Source organism: Polyodon spathula, chromosome 7 (genome assembly GCF_017654505.1).
Source record: "Polyodon spathula isolate WHYD16114869_AA chromosome 7, ASM1765450v1, whole genome shotgun sequence".
NCBI classification, from domain to species: Eukaryota; Metazoa; Chordata; class Actinopteri; order Acipenseriformes; family Polyodontidae; genus Polyodon; species Polyodon spathula.
Genome location: NC_054540.1, coordinates 18297053 through 18318766, shown reverse-complemented (window position 1 = coordinate 18318766; position 21714 = coordinate 18297053). Strand labels below are relative to the sequence as shown.

At 39.1% G+C, this 21714-nt stretch overlaps 1 protein-coding gene across 2 annotated transcripts; it reads right to left on the bottom strand.

The window, feature by feature from the left end:
• Positions 1-4098: 4098 nt before the first annotated feature.
• LOC121318299 (protein TORNADO 1-like) lies at positions 4099-20279 on the bottom strand. Of its 2 annotated transcripts, none has more exons than XM_041254816.1 (17): positions 20212-20279; positions 19635-19753; positions 19149-19247; positions 18566-18670; positions 17510-17608; positions 16768-16866; positions 16262-16360; positions 15943-16065; positions 15288-15368; positions 13181-13300; positions 12951-13044; positions 9259-9422; positions 8717-8837; positions 8429-8583; positions 7628-7705; positions 6402-6515; positions 4099-6016 (listed from the first exon to the last, which is right to left on the bottom strand). In XM_041254816.1, exons 2-17 carry the CDS (start codon positions 19731-19733, stop codon positions 4835-4837), a joined length of 2832 nt encoding a protein of 943 aa, XP_041110750.1. In that variant the 5' UTR covers positions 19734-19753; positions 20212-20279; the 3' UTR covers positions 4099-4834. The 2 variants fall into 2 exon arrangements, with proteins under 2 accessions (XP_041110750.1, XP_041110748.1); XM_041254814.1 differs by lacking the exon at positions 20212-20279 and adding an exon at positions 20086-20202.
• Between the last annotated feature and the right edge of the window lie 1435 nt (positions 20280-21714).

Below are 21714 nucleotides of genomic sequence, written 5' to 3'. Positions count from 1 at the left end.
TAGTGTTGAAACTCCAGATGTATTGTATTGCCCTGTATGTTTATAAAAAATAGTTAAATATTATAGCGTAGATACATTTATGTAGCTATAAAACACTATCACAGTTAATTACATAACGTTACGCATATCAATATGATGTAAATTCTGTCACAACAGTAAATAAGGCCATTCAGTTTCAATGAGGTTTTCGTAATGACCAGGCTGAGTAATTGCATTTTCTGACACTTCATTTATTGGCTATGGAGCTCAATATATATTTTAAATTGAATTCTGTACTACAGCATCTACATACATATTAAGACACATTGTAGCCTGCAATTGCTGTGAACTATCATAGGACAGACATCAAATTCTTCTGGGACAAACCTTTGTGATGTGTTTTCACTATATATGATTTACTGCAGTGAATTTCATAGTAAATGTGTATATGTATTGCTTGAGGATGAAGGCTTGTTAGAGTTACCTTATAAGGTGTATTATCTTCCTCTCTTCCAGCCCAAGAAATGTATTCATCTTCACAGAACTGCAACAAATCAATACTATGGAGATGATTAGTCTTTTAAATGATTTAGTAAGCTGTCACACTAAATTGGTATTTATTCAGATGTATAAAGTGCAATATATTGACAAAGGCATGAATGCAGACAAGACACAGCATACGTATGCTCACACACACTTACATGATATTCCTCTGAGAGGTAGTTACATAAAAACAAATGATATAAAGGAAAATGCTTTTACTTATTGAAATTTTTATTCTATTCAGTTTTAATGTGTTCCTTCTTACACTGTTGTCCTACATTATTGAATTAGTATGGTATTACAGCCAGACTAGTTGCAACAAACAGATCTTTATCAAGACTTTGGATTGTATATTTATATATTATTTATTGATTTATTTTACCAGAAAACACTATGTGATGGGACAATGCACCCTGACCACCAAGTAGATGACCAACCCAGTGGATTGAACAAGCAAGGCAAAGGGCTTTACTTAAATCACTAATGCTTTCCTTATGCTTTCTCAGGACTCAGATACAATATGCAATGCTGTCTCATAACCTTGTGATCAACTGAATATTTCAAACTTTATGTGACAGATATGCAATTATTTAATGAGTAGTAATATTTGGAGTGTATGGACTGGTTGACTTAGTTGATATGTAAGAATTAGTGGTCAAAACCCTGGTTAGAAATAAATTACCATGGTTACCATAGCCTTCCTCCTGTCACCAGCAGTGTGACACCAACAAGAATATTCAACCTTGTAATATAGCTACTAAAAGACCCAAAGTGTAACAGAATACTGGTGAGAGAGAGAGGGAGGGAGGGAGAGAGAGAGAGAGAGAGATGGACATGTCAACAGATACAGTGACACTGTGTGGGAGGGAAAAAATACAAGTTAAAGAATTAGAAATCACTGTTTCACTCCCACGGCCTCCCACTTCGCTTGTTCTCATGGACCTTTTTATATATTTGCTGCCAGGAGTAGGATTAAAATCAAGATGAACCAGGAGTTAGGCTGCAGACTGAAGAGATCCTTGCTTTTTAGCAGTTCTGGATGTAGTGATAACTATAAAACATTCTGCATGGACATTTAATGAATCTGTTTATGATAGCTATTTTATTGTAACTGGAATCCTGCATGTCAAAGTGATGTATTGTAATTGATGTATATACTGGCATACTTTGTATTTGCCTACCTGTACTGCACTGTGTGATAAGATACAGTGTGGAGTGCCCTACTTTCTCACCTCTATGAATACCTTCAGGCTGACAAGGTCAACCTCAGTGGAGATGCAGCTCTAAGTTAGTTCCAGCAGGGGGTAGAATGCAACTATTATTGTGCTAATAAACTGTGGCAAACTTATGTCTGAAACTATCTTAAAGTTTCATCACTGTCATAGTTGGAAGAGCACTGTAAAGCCATACTGAATTAATTACTCAACTATTATTCGTTACATGCAATTTAAAGGTTAAATTACAGTCAAAATACTTGTTTAAATTGATCTGAATACAAAAAACTACTGGTCAATTTAGATCAAAATGTTCTCAAAGGACAGTTATTCTTTAAAATCCAGAGGCTGTTGAAATGTAGGGCACCATTAGGGTCTCCACTGGAGCACGCTGTAACCTAAATGATGCCATTTAGTGTTGCTGGACTATTAATTAGGACACTGTAAAGGCATGGCAGCCTGGCTTTACAAATATCAGTCTGGGAGTTCATTGTGTGGTGTTCAGCAAAATAAAACCTAAAAATATGATCTTTCTTTTTTGGCAAAGCAGGCCTAAAACTTGCATTTCCAGTTCCAACAGACAAATTTCAAAATGTACTTTTCATGACAAAGTTTTAAGGTTTCTTCAGTCAGCATCCTCCTATGAAGATGCGCAGTTGTCTGACGAGCAGAGCTGTGGTGAGCTGCAGTGCAAATAAAACAGTTCAGTAAACAAAAACACTCAATTGTTTGGATATCAGCAGTGAGTACATTATTTAATTTGGGTATCAGCAATACCTGTAGTCTAAGGCTGAGGCCTTTGTCATTTAGACCAGTTGAACCTCGCAAACAGATTGTTTTTTTGTTAGAGCAAATTTCACTTTAGTTTCCCTTTTTTTACTCGCATCCGTCCTTCTGGAGAACTGCATATCCAAACATCATGAAAATGTGCGATTCAAATTTTTTAGCACAAGTTATTGATTACAGTACATCAGATTCTGGGGATATACAGGGGTTTCTCTCTGTTTCTCATTCTAATATTTGTGTATATATCTGTAGAACCGCTTGTCGAATTGTGTTAAAACATTTCATTGCAATTCCTTATTCTATACTATTTGGTTCATGACATATTTCTGGTCATCAACTTTTTCCCCCTACTGTGGTATGATAAACGTGCTATTTTTGTTTGTGCTTTGTAAAATACTTTATTTATATTTATTTTGAGAATAAAACAAATATCTTTAGACTTGATTTTTACTTAAATAATACCTTCAGTAATTGGAAAAATCATAATCATTTATCGTTCAATAAATCTGAATATTAAGCTTTTGAAATTTACAAAGAACAAATCCATTTAGTTGACAAAGCAGGAGACAATGTAATGACAAAAAGCAATGTCACAGTTCTACAGTTATCACAATGACAGAATTTGCCTAATTATTTAAAGCCTGCCAGACATTTATTTTAGCACCAATTCAATTACAGTACACCACAGAACAAGGAGATATACTGTATTTATGCATATGTTATGCAGTTAACCAAAGTATTCAGTAATCAGAAACAGATGCATCACAAAAATATTCAGTCAAGTAATGGTATACTGTTAAATGGAATAAACTGCATTTAAACTGCATACAATAACATATGCTTTTTGACTAACAAGTTATCCGTAATATTCCAGAAACTGGTAATTATATATCAAAAAGAGTATTGTTCGCCAAAAAAAATAAAAAACTCCCCGTGACAAAGTGCCCGCCCCTGTGTATATTATCTGTTATATGTTGCATGTTGTTTGTTAATGTTGGTGTATAGTCATTGGTACACGGGATATAAAGGGGTCTGTGTAACACGAGTGTTTAAAATGTTTATTTGTATTTAGGCATGAGGATTGCACAGCACTTCACGTGCAAGTAAAAAGTAATAATATGTGAGCACGGGGAATTGCACTTTATTAATTCACATGCAGTTGTACCGAGACTCCAGTTGAATGATTGATTAGCAATCGAGTCTTGGTACAGCTGCATAAAAACAGTATGTTTTCACCCACTCGGGGTTGGGTGTTCGGTGAGTGGAGAACGGGAGAGTAGGAGAGTTTGAATTTCAATTGCTATTGCGTGCTGGTGGGACCAGCACGATACTTGTTTATTTAACTCACTGTGTTTGTTTGTCAATCTGCTCACCGTATTTTTGTTTAGTATTAGTCCGTTTTTGTTTGTCTGTTATTTTGGCTCCCAGTACCGTGTCCTGTTGTTTCTGTTTGTTCAACTGTTTTATTTTACAATAAACCGGCGCAAGCAAGCGCCACCATCATTTCAACTCATCCGTCCTGTCTGTGTGTATTCCTTTTCCTGGTTCTGATGCCGCCCACTTCGGCCGTCTCTGTGACACCCCCCTATTTTAATTTTTTTCAAGGCAACGAAAAAAACAAACATTTAAATCCTAGAAATAAAATTATAATACGTCACTAATTACAAAGCATTGCATGGTTTTATCTCACCAATTGCACATTTGGTTAAGAGGGCCACATCAAAAGATAACTTTACATAACTGTCTTTATAAAATTGACACACAATGAAGGGTGTATTTCAATAGAAAAAACGTATTTGAAATATTGTGCATATCTTTGACATTTCTATCTTAACTTCCATTTCACACAGAGTGAGTGTTTTGATTTTTCAGGACAAACACGTATTTCTGTCTACATGAAACTGGCTTCGTTACTAGCAAATGCATGCCAGTACATTCTGCTGGTAGTAGCTACAGGATGAAGCAAATGGTGGCCATTTATATATATATATATATACATATAAGCATACATACAGTGATAGAAATTTTATACCCATCCCGATTATACAAATTTTAATTAATTCTTTACAGTCATTAGCAGTAAATGAGACCTCACAAATTTCTTGTGAGAAACACTGACTGTAAAAGATAATACAGTACAACATTTCCACATGGTACAGGTAGCCTGTAGCAACTCCTAGTGTGCATTGATATAGGCTGAAGTTCGACATAATCTAAATAGACATTGAACCTAAACACAAAGTAAAAAGTGCTACACAGAACACATTTCTCTCTTTGTTCCGCAATGATTAACAGTGGAATATTTTGGCGTATTATAAAAGTTCTGGTAAATTGTTAAACATGGTTTCAATAGCATTCATGCAGTCCTCTCTGTGTAATTGCTCGAGTGCATTATATAAGTCCCGTATTGTTGTGCGATGATATTTTGTTAATAGAAGGACTGTTGGTGATGTCCCTGTCTGCTTAGCTTCAGCATCCATTTTTTCCACATCCTGAATGGTACATTCATCAAGTTTTTCCATTACAGCCTTCCAGTACAGGCCTAGAGGATGGTCTTTATCCAGGCTACAAAGTTGTTCTATTGCCCCAGCACTCAGCCACTGAAGGCTGGCTTCCCAACGCATACTCTCAAGTACTGTAGTGTCATACCCTGCGATCAAGACATCACATGCATATTCTTCACTGACTGATGATTTGTTGTAAAGTTTTTCCCCACTCTTTTCAGACTGTAAGATTTCTTCTTTGGTATAAGTTGCAAGTCCATCATCAGAAGCATCCATTTTGTCCTCTAGGTCCTTGGGACTCAAATACAGCTTCTGCCATTCCTGTTTAGTGCCTGTCTCCAGAAGCAAACGCTGTACTTCACAAGAAACTTCTTCCAGCAACTTAAAGCACTTCTCTCTTGTGTCCCGATTGCTGCTTTCGCTTCTTTTAGCTTTGTACCCTCTGACTGCTATGTTGATGGAACAGTGATCTTGAGATAACTGCACCAGAGCTTCAGTGGTGTCACTGTACTTGAGCCCGTTTATCCATATGATGAACTTCTCTGCTGTGGGGCCATCTCTTTTGACCAGGGTGAAGTGCTTCATAAGCCTCAGCTGAAGTCTGGCGAAGAAAGCCTGGGAAAACAAGCCAATATCACTCCTCCACTGGTAGGAGGTTCCATAATAAACGTTAAAACATTTCTCTTTTCTCCATACATTCTGTGGTTTCCCTTCTTTCAGCCATGAAGGCACGATGTACTCCCCCTCATTCTCAGTGAAAACAAGCTCCAGCATTTCAAGCAATTGTATGATTACCGTCACATCCTTGGATTTTTCTATTTTCAAAGCGGAGGCTACTTCATTAGTGGTCCATTTCATCTTTGAGAATGGGAGTTTAGAGAGAGGAAAACTACCAAACATGCCGAATATGTCCTGGCAGAGCCACTGCACATCCAAGATGACCAACCCAGCGTCTGATTCAGAACACAGGACTTTTGGGAAGAAAATCAACTGTACAAGCAAAATATAAATGAATTAATTACTTAAAAGGGTTAAAAAGAATGTGCCTATTTGACATGTTAAATAATTAACAGAAAGGCCAATAAAGAAGTTGCTGTAAATATGTATGTTTTCTGCATTCAGGATAAAGCCAAATATAATGATTGTATTACCTACTGGAAAATATTACATGCCTTCTGCTTGTTTAACTGTATTGCTGATAAATAGTTAAGAGTAGGCATTTAGATTAACTACAATACAGTGAACAAATTCTGTGGAAAGGTTATGTCAAATGAACAATTCCAAAACAAATGGTGTTTTGTCACTTTTGACAGTTTTACCTGTGCACCTATATGCACTATAAATAAATAATAACAATAAAAATAACAACAATTACCTCCGAGATGTTATGAAGGTAGTCTACAGCTGTCTTCAGTGTGTCAATAGAGACATTTTCAGACATGTTCTTGCAGAGGTATGTGGAGAATTCTTTCCAAAACATGTACTTTACCTATAGAAATAAAATATATACTGTGATACACATGATCTAGGACTAGATTCCAGTTGAGGAGGACAGACAAATTAACACATGCAAATCATTCAGAGATACCTGCCTACACACCACTCAGAGGTGGTAGAGAGATACCTGCCTACACAGCATTGAGAGGAGGTAGAGAGATGCATGCCTACACAGCATTGAGAGGAGGTAGAGAGATACCTACCCTCACAGCATTGAGAGGAGGTAGAGAGATGCCTGCCAACACAGCATTGAGAGGAGGTAGAGAGATACCTACCCTCACAGCATTGAGAGGAGGTAGAGAGATACCTACCCTCACAGCACTGAGAGGAGGTAGAGAGATACCTACCCTCACAGCATTGAGAGGAGGTAGAGAGATGCCTGCCTACACAGCATTGAGAGGAGGTAGAGAGATACCTACCCTCACAGCATTGAGAGGAGGTAGAGAGATGCCTGCCTACACAGCATTGAGAGGAGGTAGAGAGATGCCTGCCTACACAGCACTGAGAGGAGGTAGAGAGATACCTACCCTCACAGCATTGAGAGGAGGTAGAGAGATGCCTGCCTACACAGCACTGAGAGGAGGTAGAGAGATACCTACCCTCACAGCATTGAGAGGAGGTAGATACCTACCCTCACAGCATTGAGAGGAGGTAGAGAGATGCCTGCCTACACAGCACTGAGAGCAGGTAGAGAGATACCTACCCTCACAGCATTGAGAGGAGGTAGAGAGATGCCTGCCTACACAGCATTGAGAGGAGGTAGAGAGATACCTACCCTCACAGCATTGAGAGGAGGTAGAGAGATACCTACCCTCACAGCATTGAGAGGAGGTAGAGAGATGCCTGCCTACACAGCACTGAGAGGAGGTAGAGAGATACCTACCCTCACAGCATTGAGAGGAGGTAGAGAGATACCTACCCTCACAGCATTGAGAGGAGGTAGAGAAATACCTACCCTCACAGCATTGAGAGGAGGTAGAGAGATGCATGCCTACACAGCATTGAGAAATGGCACAGAGGCAGCTGCACCCTTTCTCTTCCAACAGTGGTCACTGTGGAGTAAAACATATTCCTACCGTACTTAAATCAATTCTGGTTACTTACAGCATTTTTGCATCGTATACTCTGTACTTCATCCATCACATCACTGCAAATTTCAGGGAAAGGGGTATTGGCTGTAACCTGAAATATAAATTGTAATATTAAAACTCCCAAAAGAAAGAACAGTAAGCACTTCAAATACTGACTGCGTCTTCCATGCTTAAGTTTTAAGATAGATAGATTTATTATTGATAGACACAACATTATTTTTGCTCCAATGGTATCCTGCCTTCTTATGCAGTCAGTAGTTTCCATGGTATTTTCTGATTAAACAAAATGTCTGAAAAAATACAATCCAATATAATCAAAACAATACAATATCATGGAAATGCTGTCTGGCCCAGAAATACCTGATAAACAGGATAGAATATACCTTGGGAAGTAAAGGGCATTGAACTGTTTTAGGAAGGGTAAATTTAAGACACATTATTTTTGATAAAAAAAAAAAAAAAAAAAATAAATGCATCAAGTTGTTAAGGGAAGAAAAGTAGATGCTTTAGCCAGGAACAATCTGTATCTATAGATATAACAATATATATATATAAATAAATATTTATATATATATATATATATATATATATATATATATATATATATATATATATATACACACATATATATATATATATGTGTGTGTGTGTGTGTGTGTGTATTGTATATATATATATATTATATATAATATATATAAACAAATGTAATTGGCATAATATGAAAAGCTGGACGAGTTTCCTTTACCACTGTATGGGCTAGTGGACGTATGTGAATAGTGCAGTAATTCGGTCTTATTCTGGTTATGCTGCGTACCTGCTGTAGCTTGGAAACATGTTCCTCAAGCCTCTGTCTGAGGGGCTTTAGATCACTGGGAGATGTACAATTCACACTAATCACAGCTGTGTCAATATCCAAGTAAGGGCTGAGTTTACATGCTCTAATGTGCAGCAAGTCAAAGAAATGCTTAACTGTAAAATAAAAAACAACAACAAAAAGACAAGTATGAGTTTCAAAAGCATTGATTTGTGTTTTATTCAGACACAAATAAAAAAGACTACTATTTATGAGTTCTTCAAATCTTAGAAAACTCCTTCAGCTTACCAACATCATCTTTAAAGTCCATCTCCAGCTTGTCATAATGACTGCCAATCAGGAAAACCTTGGCTCTGTTTGAATCACTGTTGGTTCTGGAAGCGGTTAGAAATCTCAGCCAGTATAAAACCTGGAAAATCGTCATAATGCTTTAAATAATACATTAGTCAGATAATATATATATATATATATATATATTATATATATATATATATATATATATATATATATATATATAAACTGCTAAACGTGGCCCTATAATAGTTTTTAATTCGGAAAGTTTTATTTTTACTGACTTCCATAGTTTCTTCGTATAGTCATGTCGAAAAGTCACATCACTTCAATTCTATAGGTGACATACAGTATGTCACCACAGTCAGTAATAAAAGAACCATATGGACTACACCTTCCATTCGCAATATTAAACTTGTCTCTGATTCCACTAGTTGATAACATGCATGTTATAAAACCATTACCAATTAAAGACATAAAAAAGTATTAATAGGAGCTGATGGAGGGGTATATCCCTAAAATGCTTTTGTGCCGAGTACCTGATCGAGAGCTGCCGACTGACCGCCTGCCTTGTCACACTGGATCTGCTCAAGGCTGAAGACAATGCAGTAAAGAGCATTCACACACTCAGTGGACAGCAGCAGAGAGTGAGTGAAGTAATACTCCATCTGCCCGGCAAAATCCCAAATCACAACCTTCCCAGCTGCAAGCAGTTTTCACAAAAAAAAAAAAAAAACACAACCATCTGGTTATTTTGCTAATATACCAGAAATGCATAATTTTAATTTATTAAACATGTACTACTTTTCATTATTGTACTGGTGTTTTTGTTTCCATGTTGGTATTTTCATGTATTTCTGGTTATATTTTTTAGCCTTCCATTTTCATAATTAAAAGAAAAATGTCTTTGTACCACATTACATGTCATGTTTAGCAACAGAACTCGAGGGTTTTATTTTCTTTCAATTACACAATTTATTCTTTTTTTAACATTAATTTATTTATACAGAAGATTTACCCATTGAGACTGAGGCCTTGTTTGTATATACAAAAGCTTTTAGACATATAAGTACTGTATAAGACAAGGAGGGGGTCACAACCAAAACAGTCATACACATACACAACTTTGGTTCTGGGCCTCCCATCAGGTGATTCCACCAGCCTGCAGTTGGTGAGTGGCCTGAGTCAGAGACAGTATTTGTTCTGCATGACGATGTGATGTTAACGTTCGATCAGAGGTCAAAACTGTTGTTTATCTAGGGCCCTGTGAATGTGAGATAATGAATCTGAACTGTAAATCTACCTCCCGACCTGGAAGATTGGTGGTACGCCTTCACAGGAATGAGCCGACTCGATGGTAGGACAGAACCAGAAGTCGGCCATCTTGGGGAAAGGGCGTAGCTGTAAAACTGCTGAACAGCTCTACTGTGATCAGCTGTGTTGTGTGCAGCGATCGGATAAAGCGTGGCGCTGCACTGATCACAGGGAGGAGTTTAGCAGTACAAAGGTGACACAGATACATGAGTGCTGCCCCTTACGCTGATACATAACCCAGCCAGAGCACTGTTTTGTTTTGTTTTTGTACCACCTGAAGTTCCTGCACTACCACCTCAAAACAATCGGATACAGCACCAGCGAGCATGAAACCATGCGCCCTGGACACTTGGCTGGATACAGCACAAGAGCACAAACGCCTGCACCCTGGACACTGGACTGGATACAGCACCAGAGCACAAACCCCTGCACCCTGGACACTGGACTGGATACAGCACGAGAGCACAAACCCCTGCACCCTGGACACTGGACTGGATACAGCACCCGAGCACAAACCCCTGCACCCTGGACACTGGACTGGATACAGCACCCGAGCACAAACCCCTGCACCCTGGACACTGGACTGGATACAGCACCCGAGCACAAACCCCTGCACCCTGGACACTGGACTGGATACAGCACCCGAGCACAAACCCCTGCACCCTGGACACTGGATTGGATACAGCACCCGAGCACAAACCCCTGCACCCTGGACACTGGACTGGATACAGCACCGGAGCACAAACCCCTGCACCCTGGACACTGGATTGGATACAGCACCCGAGCACAAACCCCTGCACCCTGGACACTGGACTGGATACAGCACCAGAGCACAAACCCCTGCACCCTGGACACTGGACTGGATACAGCACCAGAGCACAAACCCCTGCACCCTGGACACTGGACTGGATACAGCACCAGAGCACAAACCCCTGCACCCTGGACACTGGACTGGATACAGCACCAGAGCACAAACCCCTGCACCCTGGACACTGGACTGGATACAGCACCAGAGCACAAACCCCTGCACCCTGGACACTGGACTGGATACAGCACCAGAGCACAAACCCCTGCACCCTGGACACTGGACTGGATACAGCACCAGAGCACAAACCCCTGCACCCTGGACACTGGACTGGATACAGCACCCGAGCACAAACCCCTGCACCCTGGACACTGGACTGGATACAGCACCCGAGCACAAACCCCTGCACCCTGGACACTGGACTGGATACAGCACCCGAGCACAAACCCCTGCACCCTGGACACTGGACTGGATACAGCACCCGAGCACAAACCCCTGCACCCTGGACACTGGACTGGATACAGCACCAGAGCACAAACCCCTGCACCCTGGACACTGGACTGGATACAGCACCCGAGCACAAACCCCTGCACCCTGGACACTGGACTGGATACAGCACCAGAGCACAAACCCCTGCACCCTGGACACTGGACTGGATACAGCACCAGAGCACAAACCCCTGCACCCTGGACACTGGACTGGATACAGCACCAGAGCACAAACCCCTGCACCCTGGACACTGGACTGGATACAGCACCCGAGCACAAACCCCTGCACCCTGGACACTGGACTGGATACAGCACCCGAGCACAAACCCCTGCACCCTGGACACTGGACTGGATACAGCACCAGAGCACAAACCCCTGCACCCTGGACACTGGACTGGATACAGCACCAGAGCACAAACCCCTGCACCCTGGACACTGGACTGGATACAGCACCAGAGCACAAACCCCTGCACCCTGGACACTGGACTGGATACAGCACCAGAGCACAAACCCCTGCACCCTGGACACTGGACTGGATACAGCACCAGAGCACAAACCCCTGCACCCTGGACACTGGACTGGATACAGCACCAGAGCACAAACCCCTGCACCCTGGACACTGGACTGGATACAGCACCCGAGCACAAACCCCTGCACCCTGGACACTGGACTGGATACAGCACCCGAGCACAAACCCCTGCACCCTGGACACTGGACTGGATACAGCACCAGAGCACAAACCCCTGCACCCGGACACTGGACTGGATACAGCACCCGAGCACAAACCCCTGCACCCTGGACACTGGACTGGATACAGCACCAGAGCACAAACCCCTGCACCCTGGACACTGGACTGGATACAGCACCCGAGCACAAACCCCTGCACCCTGGACACTGGACTGGATACAGCACCAGAGCACAAACCCCTGCACCCTGGACACTGGACTGGATACAGCACCAGAGCACAAACCCCTGCACCCTGGACACTGTATGTCTTTGCTTTGTTTGTTTATTGTTTGGACCCTCAAGTACGTGATTCCAGTCCCCAATACCACTGATGGTAGAGGGGAGCAATTATTAAAAATAAATAGGGGTTCCTTTGTAAACATACCCTTTGTTTTGAGCATTCCATTATTCCCACACCACTCACATCCTGACAGTCCCCTTGGAAGATACAAACCTGGGGCCGTGATTCGATTGAATAACACAGAGTATTTCTTCCTCTCGACTTCATGTTAGAATTACTCATGCAGAATTCACTGACTTTTCAACACCGTCAGCAGGTATTCTGAAACATTCTACTGGTGTGTGGTCTAATGAGTCCACTAAATTAAACACATGAAGGCAGTTGGTTGACAAGACTAACAGAACACAATGATGCTATTTTCCAAGCTTATAACTGTCATTCAATAATGAAACGCATAGGCAGATACAATATCAGTTTTGAGAATAAATATATACTGGACATGATGTCCAAAAATAAAAGCTTTAAAATGAAACATTATACTTGGCTACAATAGAAACACAGGGCAGTGCAGATGCAGAATCAAAATATTAAAAGCGGAGTCGAATAGAATTAAAAATGTGCACCATACAGTGTAAGAAACAAGATAAAGCAGCCCACCTGCAAGGTTACTTTGGGAAATCTGCACACCTTGTGTAGACGGAGGTTGACATGGTGCAAAAATACAATGCTGGAGCTGTGACAAAAATCCATCCTGAGAAAACAATGCAAAACAAATATATCAGTTACTTACATCAGCTGTAAACACATACAGCTACATAATGGTAATAATTACTCAAACTACACATATTCAACAAATAAAAGTCCAGAATCAGTGCAGAATCAGATACCTTCTGCAGTGTCTGTGTCAGGGTTGTCTTCCCCACTCTGCTGTTCCCACAGACAAACAGCTTCACCACGCCTCTGTCAGTCACTTTACTTTTCTTCAAAAGGTCTTGCTGCAGCAGCTCCTACATGCAAAGAAGAAAATATGTACTGCACATAGAACTGGCCAAGTGTTAAAAAAAAACAAAAACACACAATGAAACAGCCATTTTAACTACATTTGTCCAAAACTGTTCAAAACGTAACATTATTTTTTTTTTTTACAATACAGTAACAATTCATATACACAACAATGTTTAACAGGACTGTAGCTTCTGAATGTTACTTTTTAGTTGTAAATTGATTTTGTTTTTGTTTTGTTTTGACAGACATGTCAACCCCAAAGTGTTCACACCAGTGAGACGCCTGCTGAAAATCCTTGGGATTGATGAAAAACCTTAACCTACACCACTAGATTTTGTTTGGGGGGGGGGGGGGGGGGGTTCTGGTGACGGAACAGATCAAGATTTTTGCAAATGGCTGACAACTACGCCACTGACCTAGATTTAAGGGCTATGAACACAGGGAGCGAAACAAACGAAAAAATACAGCACAAGTACATTAAAAAAAAACAAATCAACTGCAGCTAGTCATGAAAAGAAAATACTGTCTGCTTTTGCTCCTTTTGTGGAGACGAAATAAAATAAATAAAACAAAGAAATAGTCTGGGTACACCACACACTAAAAAAAATGACATTTAACAGTGAATGTTTATATGTGATATGGTTTAACATGTAAATTATTCAACAAGAATACATCTACACATATTTCTTTGTAAATAATGACAAAATGATTTAATATACATTTTTTATTGACTTTCAGCTTTAGTAAAATCTTCAGTTAGTGTGTGAATATGATTATTATTATTGGTCAACATTATTAAAACAAAGAAGGGTCATTTTACAGAAATACGAACCAGTGTGTGGCGCTCCGTCACTTTGACTAAAATTAAGGTGAAATAAAGAAAGATAGACATACCATACATTTCCAATTGTTTTCCAATTGTTCTTTATATTGTCCTTATAACCACTGACATTGGCATCATAAAGAACATTATATTTTTCGACTTTAATAATTAAATTCTCATTGCTATCCATTTCTCGTTTATCTCTGTGGTAATTTCTGCGTGAATGAGACAGTGACAGTCTGACAGCCTCTCCTTTGACTCTGCTAGAGTAATGACATGTTGTGTACAGAAACATAGAAGGCTTGCACAGACAAACCGTCAGTTTGAGAACACAAGGCAATTCTATCTATTGGAGTAAGGGGGGAGTTTGCATAGCAGCTACAGGAATATAGAATGGTAATGTATACCTCTTCATGGTGACCCCCCCCCCCCACCCCCCCCCACCCCCCACCCCCCCCCCCACCCCCACCCCCCCACCCCCACCCCCACCCCCACCCCCCCCCGCAGTCCCCCAAATCCTGTATCTATCAAAATAATGCCCGCTGGGACAGTGTATTCGGAACACCCCCACCTCCCAGTCCCAAAATGAAATAATATGCTTGGACAGTTGTATTGGATTTACCGCTGTATAAAGGGTTTTGCAGCCTTGCAAACAATAAAAACTTATGCACAAACATAGGAATCTATTGCATGGCTGTGAGGCTCTCAAAACTGTGAAAAACCGTAAGTTTCATGGGTAAACCTTGAGGCTTGACATCCATGGTTTTGTTTTATCAGGAACAAAAAACTCACTTATGTGAAAGAATCTCATTTCAGTGCACCCACCACCAGTGTTCTGAGGAATACTCCGGACAGATGCAAAGGTCACTTCAGTGTTTGCCTGTGCACCACAGACAATCAATTTAATGAAAGGGCATCGGAGGAACACATAACCTATTAATATATGTGTTTGAAAGAGATTGTGACCTTAACCATCTTGCACAGATACCCCATTAAGCGTCTCACTACACATTATAAAAGAAAAGTGAAAAAACATTCAGACTAGTAACTGCAGGGAGAGGCATTTGTTAACAGCCCGTATTATGAACAGTGTATGGACAGTTTTTCTAATCTATTTATATGTGCATGTGTTGCATGTCGCATAATTTCAAAGGAAAAGTTTTTACCTGAGTTTTTTGCTGAATCAATTTGTTGATGCTTAGAGGAATGTGAATCTCTCTGGCTACATCAAGAGCTGTCAGGCCATCCTGCAAAACAGACAGCAAATTAAATCTTATTCACGACAGTCAATTCAGTGCCTCAACCTAAACAAAACTTATATGTATCTGCCCATTGAACAGAAGTACTGGGATCAAATTCAGTATAGTCTGGGTTGTTCCCTTTATAATAGTTTACCATATTAAAAGCATGGCAAGGTGTAAACATAGTTAAAGCATAGGTAAGCACTGTTAGGCCCAGGTAGTTATGGTAAAGCATATTAAAAACATGGAATCATGGTAAACCATGGTAAATACAAAATCTAATCTGTGGTAAGCTTTTATAAAGATTACAACATGCTGTACCATGAAGTGCAGACCAAATGTAACTTCAATGCAATCACTGTCAAACTATTTTAAATTCAGCTTCAAACACTCTCAACTCTTAATTACTAATGCATAATATAAGAACCACCACATGTTCTAAATAACTAAATGAAAATACATCTGTTATGTAAAACACATTAAACAATAAGTGATGTAAAGCTACTTTAAATTCTAATAATTATATCAAGCACTACAATAAAACCGAACACCTAGAACAACCTTGAAATAAAAAAATGACCTTGTTTCTGTTTAATAAGAGCGTGGGGTTTTCCTCAATGAGCCAGCTGATTAGTTCAGTGTAATCAGCTCCAGTATTTGATCCTGCACCTCTCAAAGCACTGAAAATGACAGTCTCTCCTTTCTGTACCAAGAGAAAAATAAACAAACAAGTAATTTAATTATGTAGCTATGTCAATGTATTCATTACAGACCAAATAAGTACAAATCACTGTCATCTTAAAAACTTTTTGACCAGCAGGCCTTTTTCTGTTAATTAGAGCAGTCTTTCTTTGGCAATCTTTCTCTGGCTCAAAAACAGTGCTACAGTAGCTTCATACCTTGTTTTTTGCCTGCAAAGATGCTTCCTTTGCAACCAGACGTTGACATATGGACAGAGCTGCACTCTCAGCTGCAAGGTGCAGACATGTATCACCCTTCTGAAACAGTGTTTTTACATGTAAGTAATTGCAAGACAGAAAATATATATTGAAATACAGGTCACCTAAGTGTGTGAACTTGTACCAGGTCTTGTTTATTTGCATTCCTGGTACTAATTATGTGACCCTCGTTTCAATAATTCAAGTGACATCGTTGGAGGACGTAAATGATGCCAAGGTTTATGTCTTTCCATGATAGAGTACTGCTCCACCAGCTGCTCTACAAAATTCCAAGACTTTGTTAATTTTTTTTAATGGTACAGCATCACACTTTTACAGAAAGTCAAATACTGTAGACTGACACAGACATATATCATATGAATAAAGAGGGTGTTCAGGTTTATGTATTTAGATCCTAGCAAAATGAAAAGGGTAACAAAGCCTGTATTGGTTAATTATTTAAGTACCTTGTTTTTAAGCTCCACATTTGCACCACTTTCCAGGAGTTTACAGCACATGGCTTCAGACTTCTGTGAGGCTGCAAGATGAAGTGGTGTATATCCTTCCTAAAATACAAAAAAAGCCAGTTTCAGTTCTTTCAGCACCAGCCAATCCACTGCCTGCCAGCTTGAATGATGCCCCGCCTCCAACAACAAGTTTCAAGTCTGATTTAATACTACACGGACTATTGAACAATTGTATATGTCCAGATAAATTATACTAAGAAAGAGTAAGACCCCAATAAATAAATATGTTAGCTAAATAATAATAATAATAATAATAATAATAATAATAATAATAATAAAGTTTTCTATATGTGTATGTCGTTTTTATATTCTAATTATGTTAGGGACTATTTTCCTCAGCGGAAGGTTACCCAGCAAAATATCAGAAGCTCAAGGTAAATATAGGTTTTAAAGTTTTTTTTAAAAGAGAAAATAAAGAAATAAATCATTTTCTAATAGCGACAGAGCCCTCTCAACACGGGCTCTACCGTGTGGTAGATGACCTTGACTTCCGTTAGAGCCCTCAAGACGCATAACTCCAGTCACGGCGATCTACCACACAGTAGACCCGGCATCGATGGGCTCTATCGCTTAAATAATGCATATCTTGAGTGTAAATACTAATTTAATAATGTCTGTAGGCTGGAGTTTTTGTGAGAAAATATGCAGTACTACAGCTCCATCTTATTTTTGAATGAGTGACCTGGTTCTGAAGGTTGCAGTCTGCTGTTTTCTGAAGAAGAAATTCAACCACATCAACTGTCTTCCCAATAACAGCCTCATGGAGTGGGGAAGAAAGCCTCTGGACCAGAAACAAACAGACCTTACTGTGCTTACAGCCAGAACAACACGACATTACATTCTGTAACTCTTTATCCTTTATTACCGTTTCTGTAATCAAGTATACTTAGCATGCTTAATGAAGTCAACAGCATATTTTACCTTTGGGGCTGAGTAGGCCAGAGCAAGGTGAAATTTGTGTAACATAGGCCAATTATAAGAATGGCCACTGAAAGTGAGTTTGTCAAAGGTTCTAATTCTTACCAAACTCACCAAAACACTCCTAGCGGCCATGCATGTACTGCCCTTATTGAAATGACATCTTGTTCAGGCTGCTCAGAGATAGCTCCAAACATGCCAAATAACAATGAGTGCAGAAACAGTATATACTAGAGAATCGTAAGCTGCGACTGGGTGCAACTACAAAGACCCTATATGTCAAAGGATGTGGTCTATATCATTGATAGGGCTAACACATCTTTGAAAATCAAAGAATACAGCTGTGTACCAAGCATTAAGACAGTAGCTCAATGTGCATTGTCTCTGTGCAGCTGTAACTTCAAAAGATTGCCTGAACTCAATACAGCAGCTATATTAGGTCAGAGGTCACTTTTATGGTCACCATCAAATTAAGCACGCATGCTTTATATAACCCTGAAAATATGAAGTTACTTCGCGTCGTTTCTGAGATAAGAGACACTGTGGCAGGGGCAACTTTGCAAAACATCTTACATCTACTGATGTAGGGAAAAGATTTGAACATACTTTATTATTTGTGCAGGTTTGCGATGTTTTTGTTGTAAATGCTAACAAATGGCAAGCCATTACTGGGGTTGTTACATTAGAGAAAAAAATGACAACACTGTTGAATCTTACGAATAGGAAGTCTGCTTGAATCATGTAAGGTCAGTATTTGATATGTACAGTTAATTTGTCTAGTACATCAGCACCACCTACTGGACAAAAACTACATGCCTACCGTAGGTTTCTGACAGTTCAAAGCTTCAGGCTTTTTCTGAAGAAAAATATTAAGGACCTCCTTACTACCTCCAAAAGCAGCAAAATGAAAAGGGGTGAGACCCTCCTGTAGGAATATAAAGAACAAAACAATCACAACACAAATAACAGTGTAATATACAATGCACAATGGATTTTCAATCAATGCTGTCATTGCCAGATGGTTTACCTAGAATTGTTGTATGCAATAAATTAAATAATAACATTTTATCATACATATAAATAGCAAACTCACTAACAAACTTCTGAACTATTTTATTAAATGAGTAGGATTTGTATCCAAATTAGCTCAGGGATTGCAAAGGGTTATAAACTACTTTCAGGGACATCAATTCTGTGACATATTGTCTTCGTTTTTACCCAAGCAAAGGTCCAACTTCTCAGATTGCATACCCCAGGTGCTGTCTCATAAACACACACTTCAACTTTTTCCTTTTGACTGGTCTCTTCTTACTGTGCAAACATTCTCACATAAACTTAGTCACAGATACATACAAAACATAAATACAGAACAAGGTGTCAAAGTTCATTACAGAATATCCCACCGTATTTTCCTTCAGTATGTCTCCCCCAGCCTCAACCAGTAAGTGGGCCAGCTCTCTGTTCCTGTTAAAGGCTGCATAATGTAGGGCAGTGTTGGAGAACTGGGAGAAAATGGAACATGTTAAGACACAGCTATGAACCCTTGCTTTAGTTGAATTCTCAAACTGAGGAAGTCTGCAGCAATTCCTAATCCAGAACACACACTGCTACATTCTCTGTGTTGTTGCTTTATTCTGCTATTTCCAGAAATACTGCTAATCTTTACTTAACCATGTGGGAAAATTAATGACATTCTTGTAGGCTGACTGAACTTGTGATTAGACTAGCTAAGTATAATGTCACTGTCATATTTGTGTTATTTAAATCAGGTAGAAATCTTTTTTGTGTGTGTGTGTGTGTGTGTGTGTGTGTGTGTGTGTGTGTGTGTATCTCTAATATTACAATAAAATGATGTAGATTTTTTTGTTTTGTTTTGTTTTTGTTTTTACCTGATCACAGTAGTTGACGTTTACATTTCCCTTCAAAATATTTTGGACATCCCGAAGTGACCCAACTTTTACATTTTTCAAAAACTCTTCCTCCTGCATTTTTATGTCTGCTGCTACACCTAGAAAACAAACAGCAGTGTAGTGCAGCACATTTATCTTATGACACATTACAATACACAGCTCTTTCCCAGATTTAGACGAGCCTTGTTATTTATAATGCCTTTCAGTTCTGATCTGAACAAAGTTGAAAGCCAACTGTGTCATTAAAGTCAGAGACGTTTCTGTAGCATTTTACATAATTGATTTGCAATTAAAGTCAGTAGTTGCTCGGTAGATTAAATTAAAATAGATGTTATTAGTTCACTTCACAACAACCAATGATTCGCATAAGATACCAGTCCTGGCCAATGCCTCGTATTTAATACAGGACCTGCATTAATAATGCACCTACCTTGTTCTTATAAAAAATACAAAAATTAAAAAATCAATACAGACCCTCTTTATATAGACACTGCTTAGGGTAGTAAATGGTCGTGTATGCGAGATACGGGTATCTAAAACCAGTCAAATAAGGTACCTGTTAGTTTTATATTTCCGCATTCATCACGTATTTAATTTAGACATTCTATACAGGAAATTACTCAGTAATTATGTTTTCAGACTGAGAAGGCTGGATGCTGGAGAAAATCAGATGTCATAGAAAACTAGTGTATATCAAATGTAATAACCATATGACTATTAATTGTTATTAACTACATTATTGTATTGTATGTCAATATTAATATACTAATATACATTTTGTATTGAATCTGCACATGTGAACACAGGCTTGTATTTACTTTGTTGGTGTTGCATTTACCATGTGACACTACGTCTTGCTGGAGGTTGGGCAGCGCAGGTTGATTGATGAGTGTTCTTCCTGTCTTTTGCAGTTGAAATCACGGAAACATATCAGTAAATAAAGAAGCCTAGGTTGTTCGCGTTGGCAAAGCTTGTATTATTAGCACGGCTGTGAAATCTTTATTGTAGTTTTGGACTTACTAGCATGTGGTAATTAGTTTATCAAGTGTTTGAAATGGTTGTTCAAATGGCACCCTTTACAGATTGGACTAATTTTTAGCAGTACATTATATACAAATGTTGGAAGGAAAAAAAAATAAATAAATTGGGGTACGCTGTTTGGGACAAGCAGTACGACAAGGGCAGAAACTATTACGTGGTGAATCTACATAAAGTTCAATGTTTAAGTTGTTACTTAAAATAGTTACAACATTTCATTCAAATTACTTTTCCAATATAACGTAAAATAATTTTGTATCTAGAAAAAAAATTAATGTGTCTATACAAACTATACTGAAATATGATGATGATAGTACCATGCTGCCGAAGTTAGATTTGAGTAGTTTTGTCCTCATAACATGATGCTGCATCTTTTGTAGGCACTTCGAGATATATATTAAGAATGCTGCGAACTTCGTGATTCTCTCACTTCACTAAGTTATGTGGATATGCAAGTATACGCGTCTTTCCTAGACTGGGTCTATTGATTAACTGGGTCAAATAATAATTTAAGCGTGGCATTTTCCAAGTCAGTTTTTCAAAGCTGCAGTGAAGCTAAAAGTCTCTGGAGCAAGACATTGTGTTTTTGATACAGTGAAAATTTTGTGTACAAATAGAGTGAACTGTTCAAGTTATTCGTTTCAAAGCAAAAGGCCCTACTCCCAGGGTTCTTCAAAGCCCACCTCTACTGCTCTAATAAAGCTAAGAACTCGTATGATTGTGACCTGGCTTTTTGGGGTTGGTGTACTGGGCACGTAGTACTACCTGCGCTCAGAGAAAGAGAAAAAGCTGCAGCTACAAAGACTTGAACAACTGAAGAAAGTAGCAATAGGACAGGGTCTACCATTCACTTTTTTTGACTTTCAAAATCACCAGCTGGTATAGCTTTCATAGATATTTGCCAGAATGCTACCTGTTCACGTATTTATTTTAAACTGTTTCATTGTTTTAAAAAAAAAAGAAAGGTAATGGTAAAACATAAATGATGTAGTCCAATATCCAGTTTTGTAAATACAGCGTG

What these genes read in the sequence shown, in the direction of transcription:
- LOC121318299 (XM_041254816.1), bottom strand. Translation starts at nt 19,733, where the DNA reads ATGCAGGAGGAAGAGTTTTTGAAAAATGTAAAAGTTGGGTCACTTCGG. An exon ending in TGACACAGACACTGCAGAAG is followed by an intron (nt 13,045 to 13,180) that starts GTATCTGATTCT and finishes TTGTTTTCTCAG; the next exon opens with GATGGATTTTTGTCACAGCT. An exon ending in ATGTTTCCAAGCTACAGCAG is followed by an intron (nt 7,706 to 8,428) that starts GTACGCAGCATA and finishes TTTATATTTCAG; the next exon opens with GTTACAGCCAATACCCCTTT.